The 22,532-nt window shown below is 43.4% G+C and overlaps 2 protein-coding genes across 2 annotated transcripts; both read right to left on the reverse strand.

Moving 5' to 3' along the window:
* Positions 1–18: 18 nt before the first annotated feature.
* Positions 19–3,963, reverse strand: LOC309359214 (uncharacterized protein; the record flags this gene model as incomplete). The annotated part of the gene is made up of 2 exons (XM_081892684.1): positions 3,663–3,963; positions 19–488 (listed from the first exon to the last, which is right to left on the reverse strand). The coding sequence occupies exons 1-2, from the start codon at positions 3,727–3,729 to the stop codon at positions 19–21; spliced, it is 537 nt and encodes a 178-aa protein (XP_081748810.1). The 5' UTR covers positions 3,730–3,963.
* Positions 3,964–6,238: 2,275 nt separating this feature from the next.
* Positions 6,239–21,434, reverse strand: LOC309362488 (butyrophilin-like protein 2). The gene is made up of 7 exons (XM_081898050.1): positions 21,271–21,434; positions 12,992–13,147; positions 11,101–11,424; positions 9,850–10,104; positions 7,831–7,977; positions 6,888–6,932; positions 6,239–6,690 (listed from the first exon to the last, which is right to left on the reverse strand). The coding sequence occupies exons 2-7, from the start codon at positions 13,050–13,052 to the stop codon at positions 6,680–6,682; spliced, it is 843 nt and encodes a 280-aa protein (XP_081754176.1). The 5' UTR covers positions 13,053–13,147; positions 21,271–21,434; the 3' UTR covers positions 6,239–6,679.
* Positions 21,435–22,532: the final 1,098 nt, after the last annotated feature.

Consider the following 22,532-nt stretch of genomic DNA (forward strand, 5'->3'; position numbering starts at 1 on the left):
CCATGACAACTTACTGCACTAATGGTATGAGTTAGTTGTGTGTATATACATGCACATTTTGCTAGATACTTGTCTTTCTCTTTGTAGCCAACAAATCGTTCTGCCATTCCCTCTAACTGTTGAAGTAATGATTGTTCCTGACCCACCTTTCACTGCCAAGATGATAGTGCTGAAATTCATTATCCTGGGCTCCTGGTTAATTATCAGAGTGCCCCCACACAAATACCCATCACTGTCATTCTTCTTCACATGCTTCAGCATTATCGTTGATGCGTTCTTCAGCTCAAAGTACTCCATGCGATAAGCATATTCAGGAGCTTTGGTCATGCGTAGACCTTGCTTTTTCACATATAGCACATCCATGGCTTTCACAAGTGTCCGTCTCAAACGCAGCCCCGACATCGCCAGTTGGTCAAACTTGCAAGTAATATTGACAGACTCCCCTTCCTCAGCAGTTATAACTATTAGTTCTGGTTTGTTTTCTGTGACTTAAAAGAGAAAAAGGGGGAGGGACAGGCATACAGGACTGGTGAGACTCTGAAGATATTGGTCGTATTGCTGTGAAATAATGGGACTTATCTATACACCTGCACAATTGACTTCAGTGGGTTTTAAGAAGGATGGATTGCACCAGGTTTCAAATGCTGAAACCAGCAGGAGCTGAGAGTGGATACAATCATTTCCAGTTTCTGAAATGGTGGAAGCCCTTTCACTCTTGAGTAGGAATGGACAGCACAGTCAATTTCAGTGACACCCAGTTTCTTAGCTCCCCGGTCTTTAGTTCAGTTTGCCACATTTCTGCGTCATTTGCATTCTTTCAGAAAGCAAGTCCTCATGAAAATACGTCTACATTTTAGGGTGCATTTCTCCTAACAGACATGTTTTTGTATGTTCTTTTCCCCGGCTTGTATATTTCTGCAGTGTATTTTGTTATTTTCCTTAGTGCATGCATTTTAATGCATGTTTTCCTAATAAAGGAATTTCTTCATAAATATTTTGGTTAGAGAACTGTGTTGCAAAATTTGGAAATGCAAATTCCAAAGGATACCGGTGTTTCGGTTTGTGCACTGTTTTGAGAAGCAAGGCTTCCTTGGGAGATAAAGGGGATACATATTCTTCCAGAATGTGCTACTGCTTCTGGGAATTCAGCCCTCACACCGCATCTAGTTCCTGGAGAAATCAGATTTTCCTCACTCGCACCAACATGCTTTTGAGTTTTAGATATGAATGTGCTTGTCTGCAGTTGTCCGTAGCCCCTGAAATATCACTGTTTGCAGGAGACAAATACAACACAGGGATGTTTAATTTTTTAAAAATAAAAAAATGCTTGTTATTGTGTTAGCATTTTTCTGGGTGCGTATTCTAATGTTGTGGGCAATAAGTTATCTGCTGCATGTGACCTTTAAGAGAAAATAATGGAGAATTTGAGCAACAGAACCACTACCACCCCTCCAGAAGAAATGCCTACAACTTGAGATTATTATTTTATTTAGTTTCTTCATCCTGGAAGACTGTCCCTACCACACATGCTTGCTTGCACGCACACACACACACACACACACACACACACACACACACACACCACTGAAGAATGTCCCTTCCAGTTTTATTTGTTTGCCTGCTTAAAGGTATGAGCATGTTTTTCTTTGTCCAGTCTCTCTGTAGTAAGACTGATCCCCCACAAGGAAATTTAGGAAGCTGCGTTATACTGAATCAGACCACTGAGACATCTAATAAAATATTGTCTATCTAACAACAAACCATGGTTTCAGACTGCGGTTTGCTGGCAGTAAGCAAACATAGCCAATCCACCGAAAAGGGTTCACACATAATTCTAAGCCATTAGTAAACCATGATTTAGTGGTATGTGGAAACCGGAGAACTGTTGCTGCAGTGTTTTCTAAAGACGCTCACTTTCATTGCAGAAAACCTACATTTCTCAGCATCTACCCCATAACATTATGTTAATAGGAAAATGCAAAGTTCCTGATGACTGTCATCCACCCACCCTGCCTACCGTCACAGAGAGGCCTACCAGAGCCCATCATCACCTTATTCTGGTACAGCCAAAATCATTTAGTTTAGATAACTTTTTTTGCATAGACACGAGGATCTGCTTTCTGCTGTTTTTATTTGAATATTTGATATTTTTTACTGTCTCTCTCCCTCCCCCCCCCCCTCATTGAGAACTCAACATTTATGGAGGGGAGAATTAGGCACGATGAGGACTAGTTCTCAGAGAGCTTTGAGGAGAGTTCAGTATCTTAATCTTTTATATATAAATTTAGCTTAAACCACCATGTAGCCACTAATTATATTCATACACTCAGGTTTCAAAATTAATAATAGACTATTAGTGTTGCCTGTAACAGTATTTTTCTTTTCTGCAGACACAAACAGTGTTTTGTTCACTGGCTGTGCAGCAGGCACGCATGCACGCACGTACACACACACATGCACACACACCCCAAAGAAAAATCCCTATCAAATGCCATGTTAATTGACCCTAGCTCAGTCATTTGATCTCAAAAGAGGGTCAAACTGCACTTTACCTTCTACATGCTTTTCAGAAAGCATTGTAAACTGAGTCCTTTTATTTTGAGGAAAAGCAGCTATATGACCCTGATCTGGAATCTGACCCACATCAAATAATGCAATAGCTTACGATGAACACCACCTTTGAGTGCAAGATAGCAGCTGGGGTGGGGTGAGATTTTTTAGTAGGGAATTATTAACATGTAAATTCACTGCAAATGGCATCATGTATGCATGGAAACATTTGGGCCATGTAGATTACGATCTCCCAAATCCAAAAATCTTCAAAAACGTAAAGATTTCAAAATGGGAATTTCAAATTTGATATACATTTTGGGATTCCTGGGACTTTCAGTTGGGGTGGGTGGGGGATAATGTTATTTTTCAAGAGTTAAAAGACATGAGCAGTTTCTACTTGTATGATTTTAACAACTATGATGGCTATGTAGGCAAAAGGGAGCCTCTGAAACAGGACCAGTCGAATACATTTTGGCACCCGAGGCAAACTACTAAATGGTGTCCCTTTGCCCACCAGAGAAGAAGGGGTGAAGATCTGCATCAAGAATGAGGGTGGGGAGAGAAGGATCCACATTGGGATCTTCTGCCCCTGTGAATTCTGCTGCCTTAGGCAATCACTTCACCTGGCTTCATGGGTCAGCCAGCCCTGCTCTGAGTTCACTTCGAGACAACTTGTTTATTGATCATTCACCTTAATAGTTTTTCAAAAAGTTTGCAATCTGATTGTATTTTTGAGCATTTGTTCTGTTTGTGGAGAGGTTAGAGAACATTGCATCAAGCAAACATTATGCCACACTTCCCAGTGCATTTCTCCATCACATTCCTCAGCAAAATGTCTGGAGGTTTGTTTGTTTTTCTGAGGAGGGGGGGCACAAGAGCTCCAAAACAAATTTAATAGCACAACCTGAATTTGCTGGTATGTGACTGAATCCCATCTGAAAATAGCAACAGTCTAGAAACGCCTCAAGAAACAGTATTGTTATACCCTAGTTGCAGAAATGGGGAGGGGGAGGACTTTAGGAGGGAAATTAAGGAGGCAACCCCTCCCCTCCCCAGATACAGATACAATGCAGCAAAGTCAGAAAAAATAGTAGTTTTCTTATGCTTACCATCGGAGGCTGATGTTCCATGGGGAAGCAGGAAGAGAACAAGCATGGCAAGCACCCAATTGGACATATTGCAGAATGACTATCTTAAAACTGCAGCAGAACTGGCTTGTCGCTGAAGTGACTGAACTGATTCTGAACTGAAAACACAGCAACCCTGAGGACTGATGTTAACCACAGCACAAGTCACATGGGACATGTTGAGCTCGTAAGTGTGATGGGTATGTGGCTAAGAAAATAAATAGATAATGAAACATTTTCAAGGCTCGGGGTTCAGAATTGTTTGTGCTTTATATGTCTGGGGAGCTGCAAGTCTTGTGTTTTTCTGAAGGCAAAGCTTTTGATCAAGTAGACCAGCACCCAGCCACAACAGTGCATATATTAGATGCTATAGGAAGTAGGGAGGCCAGATGCAGAAGAAGACAGGCTCCCATAGTACACCTGTTAAGTGTTGTGTAGAAAAGAGGGGTTTCAGCAGGTGTAGTTGGCATAAGGTGTACCTAGTGCAATTCCCTTTTTTACACAGCAGAGCCCTGTTCTCTTTTGCATCTGAAAGGGATGCAGTGAGTTACAAGTAACATACAGTAATTGGGGCCCCCACTAGACACCACCTCAGAGCAGGGTAACATGTGCAGTGCTTGCTCTGCTCTCACCGCCATCTGTTACTGGACCTGCTGTTCTCCTGAATATCTTATAAGATGGAGGAGCTAGAGCTATTTATAATGGATGCCATGTGAGATGGAGTCCGTGCCTCTCTCATGTGGTCAGGCTGGTGCTCCTAGATGTTGTCTCCTTACACTCTCCCCCAGCCCAGGACAAAATGTCCCCTCTCTGTCCCAGCAGCTCTGCTTCCAGGGCACCATGCTGCCAGCCAAAAATGGAAAAAAATAGTAATTCTGTTTGTTAATCTGTGGGGATTAGATCATGCACAATTGCCACAGAATGGAACTCTCACTAACATAAGCTAACAAGAGAGACATTTCTTCTTCTTTCTTTCAGAAGCAAGGAGCAAGCTTGCCATCACTCTGCTCCAATTACAGTGGTACCTCGGGTTAAGAACTTAATTCATTCCGGAGGTCCGTTCTTAACCTCAAACTGTACTTAACCTGAAGCACCACTTTGACTAATGGGGCCTCCTGCTGCCGCCGTGCCGCCAGAGCACGATTTCTGTTCTCATCCTGAAGCAAAGTTCTTAACCTGAAGCACTATTTCTGGGTTAGCAGAGTCTGTAACCTGAAGCGTCTGTAACCTGAAGCGTATGTAACCTGAGGTACCACTGTAATTTGAAAATTAACCAAAGTTATGAAAATAAACTTTTAAAAGCACACATACCTCCTTTCCCCCAATCCTCAGATATAGCCACTATCCATATCAGGTGGGGGGGGGTGAGTTATGTGTGTCTAACAGACTCTTTATTCTACTCCTCTTCCTTCCTCTTCACAAAGGAATGTACAGTAGTCCTTTGCTGTATTAGCTGACATGGGGACTGAAATGAGGGTGCTGTGAAGGCTAAATTCAAAGATGGGTGGGTGGAGCTGGCAGGAGGAGGCAGAAGTTTTTTTCCACAGCTTGGATTTTAATATGAGCCAGTGAAGAACTCATAGGATTATAAAGATTTTCCCTTTTTGTGGAGTTCCCAGAGCTTGTATATGAGCCCAGGTTAGGTAAACTTTGCCACCACCCCAGGTTTTAAATCAGAGATAAAACCAGAGCAATTGACTGGTCCCATAAGTGCACATTAAAATGAGATTGCCATTCTGTTCAATGGGGCTTCACTCCTAAATTTGAGGGCTTAGTGTGGCTGAAACCAAAACTGACCAACAGTTGTATAGTTGGCTGTGCCACTTCTCAGCTACTTTGCTAAGACACCCCTTTCAGGAGCTGGTAGACTAAGCTGGGGGCAGTTCTGGGGGCAGGGGGAGTTTACTAAAATAGTTCAGTAGTATTATTCTTCCACAGTTCAGGTATTTTTATCTGAAGACACACACCCTCCCTCAAAAAAAGTAATAATCACAAGGCCTCTTCAAATGAGTATGGTAAATATCTTCTTAAAAAATAAAGACAAAACAATAGCACTTACAATATATATATTGTAAAGCAAATATATATATATATATATATATATATATATATACACACACACACACACACACACACACACACACACACACACACACACTGTATATACGCGAATATAAGCCGACCCAAATATAAGCCGAGGCACCTTTCGGGCCGCTTGTCCCTCCGCCACCCGCCTCACTCGAGTATAAGCCGAGGGGGGCTTTTTCAACATAAAAAATGTGCTGAAAAAGTCGGCTTATACTCGAGTATATACGGTGTCTATCTATCTATCATCTATCTATCATCTATCTATCTATCATCTATCTATCATCTATCTATCTATCTATCTATCTATCTATCTATCTATCTATCTATCTATCATCTATCTATCTATCTATCTATCTATCATCTATCTATCTATCATCTATCTATCTATCTATCTATCTATCTATCTATCTATCTATCTATCATCTATCTATCTATCATCTATCTATATCATCTGTTATTTGCACCTGACACATGATTTGTCCAAGGCTTCTCAGAAGGTATTTAACAAAGGTGAAATTTGAATGCAGATGACTATACTGTTGCTGCCACATTAATATACCTAGTCTGCTGCAACTATTACAGAGAGGACTATCTACAGATGCTATATAAAGGAGTGCTGCAGGAAAACAACCCTTCTTGAAACCTGAAGAAAGATGCATTGTATTATACTGGAGAAAGAAGTGGAATCCAAATAGCAGACTGCTTCTTTCACGTGAAAGGCAAGTCTTTCTTGACTAATAAGACACTAAAATGGCTTAGAGATGTCGTAAGATGGGCTTGCAGAGCAGAAGGTCACACAGAGTCCCTTGCCTTCGCAATCTGAATTGCAGAGTCCCGCAGTGTTACAGTTTTCCATATGTTTCTTTACACAGTCACTGCATTTGCTTCAATTTGGTTTGTCACTGACGTTCCTATATCATCTCTAGGAGAAAGAAAGAATAATCATGACAACAAGAATGCCACTGATTGCAATGAACTAAGAAATCTTTCGCCTATCAGCATAATATATAAAATATTTTTCTATAACATGCCAATGTTGAAAAGGCCAGAGCAATATATACACCTTTCTTCCTGTATTATTAACTGCAGTACTAATTAGCAGACTTAATAGATATTTACCTTCAAATAGGAAAAGCCGCTGGAGATATGTATTCCTTATTGCACCTGAGGAATGACAAAACAAAGGGAAACCAGAAAAGACAAATCAGATGGGAGGAGAGGAAGAATTATGTATTTTTCTGTCTACTTTTACCCCATCCATTCCATTCTTTAGAAAATAAGGCATCTATGTCCTGGTAGCCACTGTTTTTATATACTTTGCTGAAACTTCATCTAAACCATTGTAAAAGCTGTTAAACATTTTCACTCAAAGTCAAGTTGTGGGCTCTTCACAGAAATGTTGTGGTTTGTATTGCCTTTTTGCTGCACATACGCATAAATCTTGGCTTGAACTCCATGAAGATGAAAACACTTTATGTGGCTGTGCTTGGAGAGGGGGACCTTCTCTGTCCTCCCGCAAACTCCTGCGCATGCATCTACAAAACAGCAAGCACGTTTTGCCTTTGTAGTGATTTCATCATGGCAGCAAAAACTTCTCCAGCCTAAACTCTGCAGTAGGACAGCCACCCAGCTCAAGGCTCAACGAGGAATGCCTACCTTCGCACCACCCCAGCCCAGGCACACTTCATATTGGAAGAATTTCATCTTGAAGCAGACTTGGGGTGCATGGCTGGACTGTGTGGCAGTTCCTCTGGATTCAAGCTGAAGAAATTTAAATGCTACACCAAGCATCATCTGGTGCCTGGGTACGCTTATTATAGGCAAAACTGAAGTGTTGGGTCCCAAAGATTGCGGGGAAACAATTATTCTAATAAGTAAATTATATGCTCCACACAGATCTTTCTTGTAATACACAAACAAACAAACAAACAAACAAACAAACAAACAAACGCACACATGTATATAAGCTCCAGTGAGAAGTTTCCTCCCCCATAGGAAGGTTTCCAAATGATATCCTGGGAAGAAAAACATGAATCCGCAGCCAATTCTTATAAAAACTGACCTTTCTTCTTTCTGCAATGAAAAAACGCAACAGCACAAATGGCTGCCAGGATAACAACGATGAAAACTGGAATTAATATTTTCTTTTCTGCATCTTGTGATACTTTATTGGTAGTTGTTTCATTTCCAACACGAACAAGAGCAGAACCTGTATAGGAGGGGAAGAGGAAAAAAGCAACATCTGGAGTGAATTGTCTCTGGACACAACTGACTGTGACAATGTGCAAATATTCAAGCCTCAGGTACAATCAAGCCACCAGTACCTCAAAAAAGTGAGGAAGCTACAAATAATCATAAAACCACTGCCAACATCCCTTTCCTCACCGCCACTCCTCCATCATGAATCTGTCAGTGGAAGTCCCTCCTATAAAACCTCCATGTTCTGGGGCAGTACACCCCTGAATACCAGATGCAGGAGTCAGATCAGAGGGAAAGGCCGTGGTCCTTGGATCCTGCTTGGAAGATTCCTGGAGATGTGCAAATGACAGACCATCCAAGTGTCCCTATTTTCCAGGGATAGTCCTGGATTTATAGAAGCCGTCCCAGTTTCTGATTTGATCTCAGAATGTCCCGCTTTTCCTTACAACATCCCTATTTTCATCAGGAAAATGTTGGAGGGTATGGCGTTATCCAACCCCCGAGCCAAGGAGATAAGTAACTATACAACCTATAGAAGACATCTCATTAAAGAACAGGGAAGTTGTTTAATGTTTATATAACTTGGAATCTGCTCTGTGTGGCTGGGGCAACCCAGTCAGAAGGGCGGGGTATAAATAATAAAATGATGATGATGGTGATGATGAAGATGTTGGAATAGTACATCCCTATTTTCATCTGAAAAATGTTGGAGGGTATGAAATGATTACTGCAAGGAGCAGTGTTGGATTAGCTCGAAATAAGTGACTAGCTAAGGCTACAAACTCAGGGCACTTGGAGACCACTGCTATTTTGGGTAGGATTCAATCATATACCAGGATGTTGTGAACACATCTGCCCCAAGCAGAGAAACACAGCATGAGTTAGGAAGCAGTCAGAGAGCTGGGAGCAGCTTCCCTCCCCCTCCTCCTGACAAGGAATGGAATGTAGATAAGGTGTTAGCAGACAGTGTGAGGGAGGGAAGTCAACTCGCTCAAGAAGCACAGGCAGGCTCAGAAAGCAGAAGGGGTAGCATTTCTTCACTGGAAGAGGAGGCAATTAATCCCCTGAGCCCAAAGAGTAGAGTATGGGAAAGGTATTAGACAGGAAACAAACCCAGAGACATAAGGGTCATAGGTTCAGGATATTCTGCAGAACCAGGATGCACTCCTCAGAAGGGTCAACTGACTCCTAAGGCACAGATGCTTGGTTAGACGTCCGAGACTAATTGTTTGTATCGCAATAAATCTTCTAGCTAATTACGACTTGCATGCTGTGTCATCAAGATGGCAGCTTGGGCTCTTGACACAGGAAATTCAGGTTGCTCAGTTAAACTTAATCGGGAGCTCTTGCATAACAAACTCACCCACCCCACAATTCTGACTTAATCTGACAGGAAGACACACCAGAAAGTGTGGGATAACGATTGCTTGATGCAACATCATTGATTGCTTAACATCCCCACACCAAAAAAATAAATAAATCAGGATGAATGCTCAATAAACAGGTTCTCTGGAAGTGACCTCCAGTACAGAGCAGAGACTGGGCTCTGGGCTCCAAACATTAAACCCACCAATCATTTCTTTCCAATTCACCCCTCCCCCAAAAACACATTCCCATCTAGATTATTATTATTTTATTCTTCATTTATTAAATTTGTATACCACCCTTCATCCATAGATCTGAGGGCAGTTCACAACATAATCAAAATCACAACCAGTTTCCTGTCAGTTAATTTGCCCTCAAAATACTCACTCCCCATCCAAAAATCTTCCACTACAGTACAAGTTAAAGTTGATTTTCAAATGGATCCAAGCCAGTGTCACTGCCATGGCTTTCTGGACAGTTTAGTCTGTAGGCAACAAGACATTTTTGTTGAACTCACCCTGGGGTTTATCACAATTTGTGTTGTTGTTGAAGATGGAGCAGCATATTGTGCCACTATCAAGAGAATGCCGCTGAAGAGTACTGATGAGAGAGAATAAGCCATCTTCATTTTTCAAAGACACAAGCTTTGAATTGTGAGTTAGGTTGGTTCCATGGTCACCAAACCAATAGAGCTGCCTCTGTGGATGCCCTCCTGATGCTGTGCACACCACAGTGTCCTTCTGAATTTTGATTTGAGGTTCAGAATACGGTGCTGGAAAATATGTAGGTGGTAACTTATTTAATCAATTTAATTAAAATATTTCTAGCCCCACTTTGCATTATGAAAAAGAAGCCAAAAGTGGGTTACAATATCAGTAAGTTAAAAGCATAAGATATTCCTATTCAGAGCGGACACATTGAAATTAATGGGCATTACAAACTTAAGTTCATTAATTCTGTTGAATTTACTTTTGAGTGGGACTTAGTTGAAGACATCTCATGTACATAAACTAAACCACCAGCCAACCAAGATAAATTATGGCCTTTTAAACTTTCTCTCTCTCTCTCTCTCTCTCTCTCTCTCTCTCTCTCTCTCTCTCTCTCTGTGTGTGTGTGTAGGGGTGGTATTATTTTTGTTTGTTACTGTGATATGTATTTTTGTGTTTTTATATCATAAATTGCCCTGTGATCCTTGGATGAAGGATGGTATAAAAATAAGTAAACAAACAAACAAACAACTGACTGAAGAAAACTAAAATAACATAATAAGCTCAGCAGTCAACAATTTACCACAAAGCCTCAGGAAATAGTTCAGTTTGTTAGTGTGTGGTATTGATAACACCAAAGTTGCAGCTTCGATCCCTTGTATGGGACAGCTGCCTATTCCCGCATTGCAGGGGGTGGACTAGATGATCCTAAGGGTCCCTTCCAACTCTATGATTCTGTGTAATAAATAGGCCTTTAACTGGCACTAGAATTTTATAAAGGTTGGCACCAGCTTTATCTGGGGTGGAAGAAAATTTTGCAGCCAGGTACCTAAGTATGCAAATAGAACAATAAAGAAATTGTTCCCAGACTATTATGGACCACATTCAGCTAAAGGTCATTATTTCTTCAGAAACAGAACTGGGTTTGCTATATGTTTAGCATGCCCACACTTCCTCCAATATGCATTTTCATTACTTTAATATCACCTTGCTTTTGACACCAGCCCCAACCCATCAAACCCAGAGTTCTTGATGTCCGTTGTTCATTCGCTTAAACTTACCAACAACCTTTAGATATATAATTTTGTTGTGATCATCTCCATTAACAGCTTCCAAAAAAAACTTATAATGTCTTTGGTCAGATATTTTTACTTTGTGGACACTGAGGATAGCAGATTGATTTATCACCATCAACGAAATTCTTCCATTGTCAGTAATATATTTATTGCTTATTGAGTTGAGGTCACTTTCCTTTGGACAACTTGTCTCATTATGACAGAACCTCACTGTTGCATTTAGCATTGCTTTGTTGTTCTCACATGTAAGGTTGACGGTTTTCCCAAGTGCTGCAGTAACATCTTCGACACATGTGAAATTTGGGAATTCTGAGAGAAAATGGGGTGGGGAGACATAGCAAATGCATCAGTTGATTCAAGCACTGAAACAGGTGATTAAAAGGCACTATTATGACAGCCAAGGTCAGCTGCATCTGTCAGTCAGGGATGGCTGTAGCTCAGTGTCAGAAGCAAACCAGCAGTAAATCACAACATGAAAGTTGGAATTAACTCTTTATTACCAAAATTATAATCTGCACAGGAGTGTCAGGCCTAATAAGCATAGCGACTCATCTCTAGTAGGTCTTACTCCTGTGAAGCAGTTGTTGAGACTGAAGACCCCCACCTCCCCACAGTGCCAAAGTCCCCTCATCTCCGGGATTCCCCCCCCCCACAAGCAATCAGAGACTGCACCTGTGTGCCTGTCTTTGCTCCTCCCCTCTCATGCCTATCCTGGTTCTGGGAGATGGGGGAGGATGGGAATTTGTCAGAGCAGGAGGGAAAGACACCTACAGTGTGACTCTTCACCAGCCTGACTCATCTCCACCTCTTGGCCTCTCTGATGGAAGCTGTAGTCCACAACATTTGGAGGGAAGTTTAGTGAAGGCTGTTTTAGCCCTTGAGATAAGGATTCTACCCTATGGCTGGCAAAAGGTACTAAGGCATAATAAACTGCCACCAGTTAACGTAAACAAGCCTTCCTCCACCTGGAATTTCCATCCTTTTTAAGGGATGCTGGACAGAAAGATGAGATTAATGCTGACCTCCAGAAGTTAGACTACAGCTCCCATAATCCCTCACCATTAGCCATGCAGGCTGGTACTGATGGGAGCTATAGTCCAGAACACCTGGAAGGCATAAATTTGGGGAAGAAGGAGTCTCATTGGTGCATACTTCTGAGTAGACATGTGTAGGCTTGTACCATAAAATGCTGAGTGGGTTTGGGCTGAACATCTTACTCCTGTACAAATGCATGTTGGAGTATAAAGCTGTGGAGAAAATAGTAACAGGAGACAAGCTAGAAGGGTGTTGAATTTATAATACTCAATCATTTAAATCCAGTTAGGAGCACTGGCCAGGAAAGTATATAATCCATCACCAACAGCAATAGGTAGGGAGCATAAATTAGCACATAAGGACCACTTTGTATACAATCTGCAAAGCACAACCCACTGATGAGAGCAGAGCCTGTGTTCCTCAATATATTGTGGGACTCCAACTTCCATCAGTCCTGGCCAGCATGGCCAATGGTGAGGGATTATGGGACCTGTAGTCCAACTTCTGGAGGTCAACACCAGTCTCATTTTTCTGCCCAGCATCCCTTAGAAAGGTACACAGGGCAAGAGAATTTGCACAGCTGTACCTATTCAGGATTTATGCACCATGGCTGTAGTTGTACCAAGATTTATGTAATATTACTGAAATGCAGAAAATACAGCTCTCATTTTTCAGAAATGTGCTTAATAGCTCAGAATACCTGAACACAGAGCAGCTGATACATATTTTTAGTATTGAAAGCTGGGGCTATCTCCTATCCCTATGCAATGAAAGGCAGAAATAAGAGCCAAAGATAATTCCAAAGGACCCCACAGTCACCAATGGGCATAGGAATGCTTACCACTAGATCCCTGAGTGGTTACTAATAGGAAGCACAGAGGTAAGAGCTGGAGAGATGCCATCGGGATGATGTTGAAATAGTGCTACAGGCCAGCCCTGCTGCTGGAAGAGGTTTCTGACACCATGTCGCACACCTGAGAAAGACCTCGTTGTTCACCTGTTGAGAAAAGAGGATTTGTGAGAGTCCTCCTCCATTTTCATGCAGTTGAAACGGATGTGAAAGAAGGGCACTTCCAACAGAGTCCTTCACATTCTACCTCTGAAGTTGATTCATCCTTTAAAAAAAACACACCAAAAATATTGCAGAACAAAGAACATGTTGGATAAGTGTGAAATCACTTTGTAACAGTAGTGAATGGTATGGAGGTGCTTACCTGACCTCCCAGCAGGTGAGTCACTGCCATCACAATGCAAATGCACCAGCAAAGCCAGTCTGGTGCTCTTGCAGGTATGTCTGCATTGTGCTGCTCTCTCTTTCCCAGTAAGTGGCAGTGAGACACCTTTTGGGAAGTCAGGTAAATGTCATCACCGCATTGTCTGCTACTGCTTCGTAATATGAAGGGACTGGCAACCAGCAAGCATGAATGTGACTGGGTGTCAGTCACAGAAGGGAGTCTTCCCTACTTCTTGGGGAAGGGGAAAAATTCCTGGAAGGAGGCATAAAAGAACAAAACCTGCTCATATATTTGAAAGGTACCCATTGGGGATGGAGGCCTTCAAATCCAGTGGGGCACAGATATTTTGGCCACATCATCCTCTTGGATTGATTCTGTTCTTGTCTACAAACACATGATATCATCTTTCTTCAAGAAACTTGGGCAAAAGAGGGCACTATGGTTGAATTACAGGGTTTTACAAGTTATACTCAACCAGCTCTTAAAACTGCAAAGTATGGAAGGCCTAGAGGGGGGGCTGGTGGTGCTGGTGTCAACCTCTCTTAATGTATCAATTCAACAGTGTCCCTTGTTGGCCACCCCTAATTTTTTAGTGTTTTCCCTTTCTGATAGTCTCCTGAGAAATACTTATTGTATCTGCGTGTACATACATCCAGTAAAGTCTTGTGAGGAACTGAGATCATATTGGGATATTTTGGCCACGTCATCCTCTTTCATTAAAGCACTGTTAAACCCAGTGGTTTTTTTCTGAGGGCAGTATTTCAATATGAGTAGGAAAATGAGACTACCCCTAAACATTTTTTAAGAAAAAAAGCACTGGTTATACCCTTTTAAACAGTCACAGCTTCCCCTGAAGAATCCTTGGGAGTATAGTTTGTTACAGGTGCTGAGAGTTCTTAAGAGAACTCTACAGTCATACCTTGTTCTGGGACTCTGTTTGACTCCTGAAACCATTTGAAAACTAAGGTGCACTTCCGATTGGCTGCAGGAGCAGCCAGGAGATGCTCCTGCAGCCAATTGGAAGCCACACTGGACGTTCAAAAACCAGAACACTCACATCCGGGTTTTGATTGTTCGGGAGTCAATTTGTCCAGGAGCCAAGGCGTTTGAGATCCAAGATATGACTGTATGCCCTTCACAGAACTACAATTCCCAGGGTTTCCTGGCAAGAGGGATTAATTGTTAAAGACCTCTGTGAAAGAAACAGGGGAACAAGCTACTGTTTCCAAAATTCTTTGGGGAGAACCATGACTGGTACAACAGTGCTCTGTGGCCGCTGTCTACCAACCGCAGTGCAAGACCAACATTCATATAAAGGCTGCTCATATCCAGCACGTAGAAACATTGCCAAGCACAGGCCTCCTCTATGCAAATGAGGTGGCAGAAACCTAAGATGGCAGAAGATGGCTGTATGGCTTCAGACTACTACAGGTAGGGACCCATTTTGAAATTCCCTCTACATTATTTGCTTACATTCCCTGCTGAACATGAGGTTCTTTATTTGCTCCAGTGGGCAAGAGGATGGTGACCCAACGAGACCCAAGAGGCTGCATTCCAACTCCCTACAATTTAGACTTTAGGTAATCATGCTATAAACATGAATAACAACAATTCCTAAGGTTTGAATCCCAGAACACTGGCTCTGAAGCAACTTCCTTGCCAGAAAAAATAGCATACAGTACTGTAGGTCCATTCTGCTATTGAATAAGGATCTACCATGCCATTATCCTTTCTACCAACAGAGGGGGTGCTGCTCATGTCTTACAGACAAAACAAGAGTATCCTGTTCACAGTTCCTTATCACCAGTTACCAAGTTTGCAACAGGAAGAAACATGAAAAAATAAGACCATATCTGTATTGGATGCAGATTTCCGGTATATTGCTGCATGCCACCCCAATCTCCAAGGGTTATGAGATCCCAGGTGTTCCAGGAGCTTAGCCAGTGTCCATGTTTCCTTTTGGAAATGATGCCCAGCGGAGACTGTGGTGCTTTTCTGAAATATAGTTTATTTACACATACAGTATATGCAACCTGAGCCTAGGATGGAGGGGCTCACAGCATTAACACCCCAAGAGGGTCTTGTTTCTCCCATAGCGGCAGCCTCAGATTCAAGCAGAGACCAAACATTGTGCTCTACTTCTCTGGCTCTCCAGCCTGCAGCTTTATCTCTAGGTCACATCACAGCAAACTCTGCTCTCAAACTATCTAAGAACTGAAAGGGAGATTCCACCCAGTAATACAAATACAAACGGTAAGATGCATGAAAACACCAAATCAGGAAATTCCCATCCTTGAACTGAGGTCCTCAGAGAGGTGAAGGAGCCATGGCAGAGGTCCAGAGGTGGAGCCCAGCTCCGAAAGTGCACAGCATTTTTTTAAAGACAGTTTGTGCAGGAAATCCTGTCCTTTGTCCTTGACATTTTTGGGCAAATGACCAAAAATCAAAACAGAAACAAAAACTGAACAGGCCAGCTTTGGGTTTTTATGCCCGCTTGACCTCTGTGACCGAACCTGGTTAGGAACAATCCTATATACAGTGGTAACTCGGGTTACAGATGCTTCAGGTTACCGACGCTTCAGGTTACAGACTCCGCTAACCCAGAAATAGTACCTCGGGTTAAGAACTTTGCTTCAGGATGAGAACAGAAATAGAGTGGTGGCGGCATGGTGGCAGTGGGAGGCCCCATTAGCTAAAGTGGTTAAAAACAGTTTCAGGTTAAGAACAGACTTCCAACCCGAGGTACCACTGTACATTATCCTGATTGTGAGGTTTGCCACTCAGTTTGGTTTTGTGTAGCTGGAGCAAATTGAGCACTTGCTATTCCTTATAAAAGGAAAATGCCAGAGCAGTAGGGGCAGAGTCAAATTCTGATTGGGGACTGTATTCAGGGCAAAAAAAACCCCACAACCCAGTTAAAGGCTTCCCATGCCACAAACCTAATCTGGCTCCTCCCCAGCCCAGCTATTGCTTAAAACCCTGCTGAGAGCCCTAGGGTCCTGCTCCTGCCTCTATCCACCTGGCCCAGGGCGGGTCCTGACAGGTTCTATAAGGACTGCTGCTGCCGCTGCTCAGCAGAAAGGGCTTCTTCTTTTAAATTGCTTTTAAATTGTTTTTTACATCCTTTAAAGGTTTTTTTAAAAGTATTTTAACTGTTTTTAACTGAGTTGTAAGGGCATTTTGTGGGATGTGCCCGGGAGGAGAGGAGCAGGGGAGAGCAGGCGGGGGGGGGGGGAGAGACCCAATAAAAGTGGTTGCGGATAGAGGCACTGGCGGAGGAACAGGAGTGCAGAGGAAACGGACCGCCCCCAACACCACTATTACTAAATTGATGGACTATGCAGAACTGGCAAAATCGACATATAAGCTATGGGACAAGGATAACTGTGACTTAAAGGATGAATGGAGAATCCAAAGACTGGAACTGAGGGAAGTCGGGGGGTGGGGGGGTTCTGTGGGGTGGGGGAAGGAAAAATGGGGGGGGGAATAAGGATATGTTTTTGGATAATATGTCTTGTTATAACTTTGAATAATTTTTTTTTAAAGTACAGTACAGTACAGTACAAAACAAAACAAAACAACAGGGTGGAGTGGGTCTTACCCAGCTGTGCCCACCTGGGTACTCAGTACAGCATCAGGCCAGACTCAAGGGTCGAGGAGGGGGAGCTGTTGTGGTCTATAGAGTCTCGCCATCTCCAGACTCTCTGGAGTGTGTGGGTGTTCCTGGTGTTGGGCAATCGGGACAGATAAGGGTTTCTGCTGGTTTACCGCCTGCCTTGCTGCCCAGCAGTCTCCCTGTGTGAACTGACTGGGCTGGTCTCAGAGGTGGTGTTGAGGACTCCCAGACTGCTGGTACTGGGAGACTTCAACTTCCATGCCCAGGCAGCTGGTTCTGGGGCGGCTCAGGACCTCATGTCCCCCATGACAACCATGGGGCTCTCCCAACATGTCACTGGCCCAATGCACACGGCAGGCCAGGCTCTGGACCTTGTTTTCTCGACTGGGCAGGAAGACAATGATTTGAAGGGGTGGGGCATAGACATCAGTCATGGTCAGATCACTTTCTGTTGAGATTTATCGTGTTTTTCGCTCTATAGGACGCACCAGACCATAGGTGGGGGAGAAGAGGGAAAAAAAATCTCCCCCTCTCTGCTCAGCGCCCCTTCAGCGAAGCGGCAGGAGAAACGGACCCCCTCGCTGAAGGGGTGCTGCGCAGAAAGGGAAAACTGTGCAGCACCTCTCCAGCAAAGCGAAGCCTGGAGAGCTAAAGCGATTGCTGTGCACCGACCCCTCTCGCTCTCCAGGCTTCAGGAGGCTATCTGCAAGCCCCTAGAGCGCAGCGGGAACTCCTGCTGCACTCCGAAGGCTTGCGGATAGCTGCCTGAAGCCCCCAGAGCGCAGCAGGAGTTGCGCAGCCATCCCCAAGCTGCACAGCGCTCTGTATCGCTATTCTGGCTTCGGGGACAGCCTCTGAAGCCTCCACAGGGCAGCGGGGTGCCTTCACCCCGCTGCCCTGTGGAGGCTTTGCGCAGCTAACCCCAAGCTTTCGGCTTAGCCATGCAGCCTGCATTCACTCTATAGGATGCACACACATTTCCCCTTAGTTTTTGGAGGGGAAAAGTGCGTCCTATAGAGCAAAAAATACGGTAGGTTATCAGCACCTTCTCCCCTCCACAGAGGCAGGGGATCTATTAGCCCTCGGAGGCTGATGGGTCAAGTGGGATTCGAAATGGCTCTGAGGGGATTTCTGGCTGATATGACTAGTACCCCTGTTGAAGCCCTGATTGACCTCTGGAACACCAGGCATTTGACTGATTTAATTAACATCTGATGCCCTTTTAAAATGTTTTTTTTGGGGGGGCAGTTATTGGGCTGTTGTTTTTATTTTTATTTTTTATTTTGTGGTTTTATATTTTGATTTTGTTCTGTGAAATGCCCTGAGACCTCTGGGTATATGGTGGTATATAAATTAAATAAATAACAAACAAACACCCACCAGCATAGGAAACATAGGGAGCTGCCTCATACTGAATAAAACAATTATTCCATCTAACTCAATGTTGTTTGCACTGACTGGCAGTGGCTTTCCATGGGTTCAGATCAGGCACATTCCCTACCTGGAGACGTCAGGAATTGAACCAGGGACCTTCTGCCTGCAAAGCAGATGATCTACAATTTACCTACGGCCCTTCCTTTCAGGTCTGGTCCTTAGCCAAGCCTTAGGGGATGAAGAAAATGAAACCGAATCAAATTAATTTCGGCAGGCATGGACCCGGAGGATTAATGCTGTTCAGTTAACCACAAGTCAAACCTCAGGAGAGAGGCATGTTACTTGTTAAGGAAGGAAGTTAAGAAACAAAGCCACTTGAAAAATTGAAGATGTTAAAAAAAATGATGCTGTTTCTGGGAACATAAAACTGAAAGACAAATTCCACAAAGTGCATAAAATATAGTGAAAACTGATGCTGGCCCCAAATTCCACCCTCTAGGTTTGCAGCCCCATTCACAAGCTTCGAAAAAGTCCAGGTCCATGGTAGTAAAGAGGATGCACCCCTGAAACTCTGCATGAGGTATGGGGGTGTCCCATGGCTTGTCTGCAAGAGGTGAGCACTTTTGTCTCCATGGGTTTGGGGGATTCCATCTGTATCTATACCTCCTATGCAGTCTAATGGAGTGAGGCAACTCTGTAAGATTGCATGGGAATATTGAGAGAGGCAGAAGCCTTATTTTTTTATGGTAGAACATTAGAGGGAAGTTGTCTTACTCCTCCTCTCCATTATTTTTTAAAAGCTGAACAACTTGAGCTGATTTATTTTTTTAAAAGGAAACGGGGATGTGTACAAGGAAAATGCAGAGTTGTAATCTGGGGGAATTAATTTAAATGTTAATCAGCTAAAAGCAAACATTTGCTAACTACATGTAACAAGTCCATCCTCCCTCCATTACAGTCCCTCAGTTTTAGCTCTTCTGGACAGTGCCGCCTTGTCTGCAAGATCAGCATATGGATCTGTTGGCCATCCAAGGCCAATGAGATTTTTACCCTGATGAAGAGAGAGACCTTCTGTTGAGTGCTCAACAGCAATAAGCACACAAACAACCAGACTCTCCCAACCCAACAACAACAGTTAGATAAAGAAAGGGGCTCTTGAGATGACAGTGCTGTAAGATCTGCACCATCTTCATCTAAACTCAGGTGTAGAGATAAAGGGACCCCTGACTATGAAGTCCAGTCACAGATGACTCTGGGGTTGCAGCGCTTATCTCGCTTTATTGGCCGAGAGAGCCGGCATACAGCTTCCAGGTCATGTGGCCAGGATGACTAAGCCGCTTCTGGTGAACCAGAGCAGCGCACGGAAATGCAGTTTACCTTTCTGCCAGGGAGGTACCTATTTATCTACTTGCACTCTGACGTGCTTTCAAACTGCTAGGTTGGCAGGAGCAGGAACTGAGCAATGGGAGATCACCCTGTTGCAGGGATTCAAACCGCCAACCTTCTGATCGGCAAGCCCTAGGCTCTGTGGTTTAGACTACAGCGCCACCTGCGTCCCTAAAAACTCAGGTGTAAAAATGTGCAATTAAGCCATATTTCTTAAAGACACTGCAGCTTCCACTGGGAAACACAACCCTGGATGAGCACCTGGAACTACATGGGATCTTGGGCAGAGATTGCGGATGGCTCACAACCTTTGTATCATTATGAAGTCCAGTTTGATCCAGGTACAAAGTCAGATAAGCCATTCCCACGTAAACAAAACTCAGTGGTCTCCTTATGCAATGCAGAGTATGCTCTTCAGCAGCCGCCTTATAATAACTGGCTAGCCTTTGCCCTACAGGGCAAATAAAAGGTTTCAGGAAAAGAAACCCTTTCATTTAGGAGATGAGCACTACTGTAATTCAAAGGATGTTGTCTCAGTCTTCCTCAAGGCACAGCTATTAACATTAATGAGCATAATTAAGTCAGGCCCATTCATTTCAATGGGTCAACTCTAAGTCAAACTGATGTGAATACCAACCACTCCATGTACAGTATTTGCACCCTAAGGGGCAAAACTGTCACGTTGCAAAAACAAAAAAACAAGAAGCATCCCTTCCGGATAATCTGTTTTGCTTTACTTTAGGAAGGGGGGGGGGAGAGAGAGAGTTGTTAAGGCGTCCAATCACTTTCTTCCTGAATCCCGCCCCCCCTTCCCTGCCAACTATGGTTCTCTGGAAGAAACTCAATCAATAGCTAAGCTGTGCATTAGTTCTTGGGAAAGGGGAACTCCGTTGTGTACAGCAGAGCCGAACGGATTTGCCACAAGATGCGACTCAGCCAGCATGAGTTTGACCAAACTGCGGGAGGCAGTGGAAGACAGGAGTGCCTGGTCCATGGGGTCACGAAGAGTCGGACACGACTAAACGACGAAACAACAACAGCAACTGAGCCGAAATCTACTGGCATCCAGCGGGTACCCTCCAGGCATTCTTAAACTGCACCTGGAGGCGATTTTGAGTAGGGAAATGGCTGGCAAAGGAAAGGGACTCTGCTTTACCCGCAGCTCCTCAGCTCCCAATCCAGAATCTGCTTCGGATTTAAAAGAAAGGGGACAGCGTTCATCCCGAAGCACACCCTCTAGTAGGCACCCTCAGCATAGCTGTCAATTTTTCCCTTTTCTTGCGAGGAATCCTATTCGGAATAAGGGAATTTCCCTTAAAAAAAGGGAAACGTTGACAGCTATGACCCGATTCTTGACGACACGCAGCCTGGATCGGATTCTCCCACTCCGGATTCTAAGCGCTGTGGTTGCAAGAGGAACTCGATTTCGCTCCAGCCTCGCAAGACCTTTGCAACTTTCTCAAACGGGCGACCTAAGCCAAAAAAAAACACCACTGGGAAAAGCCTTACCTGAGAAGTTGAAAGCGCGAGCATCAAGAAGCGTGCAATCCCCGCTTGTGAGCCAGCAGCAAGCACGCAAAACGAAACCAAAGGAAAACACGGAGAAGTGCTTTCACTTCTCGTATGAGGGATTAAGTTCAGTGAGTCCACCCTCCCGGAAATAAGGGAATTGAGCATTTAGGCTACCCACTTTCACCCCACCCCACTTGTTTCACATCTCGACGACGTGTTCTGGGCTGGATCTAGACACATCAAAGAAGCGTTTTGGTTAAACCCGTCATTAACGTTGAATGAGAAATCGGGTTGGCAAAAACAGAACTCCACAGCGCCATCTGGCATCACAAGTGTTAGAATGCGTATTCAACGCATATAAAGCGCTTTTTCTTTGCCAAGCGTAGCTGAGTCGCTTTCGTTAGGTTTGAGTTGGTCCTAGTCCAGGTATGACCTGACTGCTTATCTTAGACGTTTCAGGTTCTTTCATACATTGCAAACTCCTGCTGCAAAAGGCTCCCTTTAACAGTGACATTTCCCTCTGACAGCAGCATGTTAGGAAGACAGATAATGCTTCCCTTTCAGAGAAGCAGACATTTTTTCCCCCACCAAAATTTGCAGCCAACCAATTACCTTGATTGTCTTTCTATCCCGCTTTTCGTTCAAATGAATTCCAAAGCAGATTACAAACAATAAACAACAAGAACATAGCAGAACATCATATAAAATAATTAACAAGTCATCAATAAAACAATTGTGGTCTATAAAACACTGTCAACAAAGCAGCAACTTAAAAAAATAAGATAAACCACAATGAGAGCAAAAGTCATATTGTATGACCGACAAATCAATATGATATTTGTAATCGATAAAACAGTATTAACAACATTAAGAGGACAGCAACTAAAAAAATAAACTAAGCACTGCTAAATTCATACACACATTCTCTTTGCTGCCATGACCAGTGCCGGATTTACAAGCTATAGCTTAGGGTCCCACTCTCTTGACACCCCCCCAAAAAAAATATTTTAAAAAGCTGCATGTACATTTCCAAAATATAAGATAAAAAACAAATAAAATAAAACCTACATACAGCAGCAGTGTTTTGTGTTGTGTAGGCTCCTTTGATGTATGTAATGAACCCCGCCTGCTAAACTGCTCCCTAAAATATCACTGGTTTGCTCATTTCTATATATAGGATGCCTACATTCTGCATGGATTGCTTGCATGGATAGGTCCATAAATTACCATATAACATATATTCAACACACACAAAAACA

This window comes from Podarcis melisellensis (genome assembly GCF_964234715.1).
Source record: "Podarcis melisellensis genome assembly, chromosome: 2".
Classification (NCBI taxonomy): domain Eukaryota; kingdom Metazoa; phylum Chordata; class Lepidosauria; order Squamata; family Lacertidae; genus Podarcis; species Podarcis melisellensis.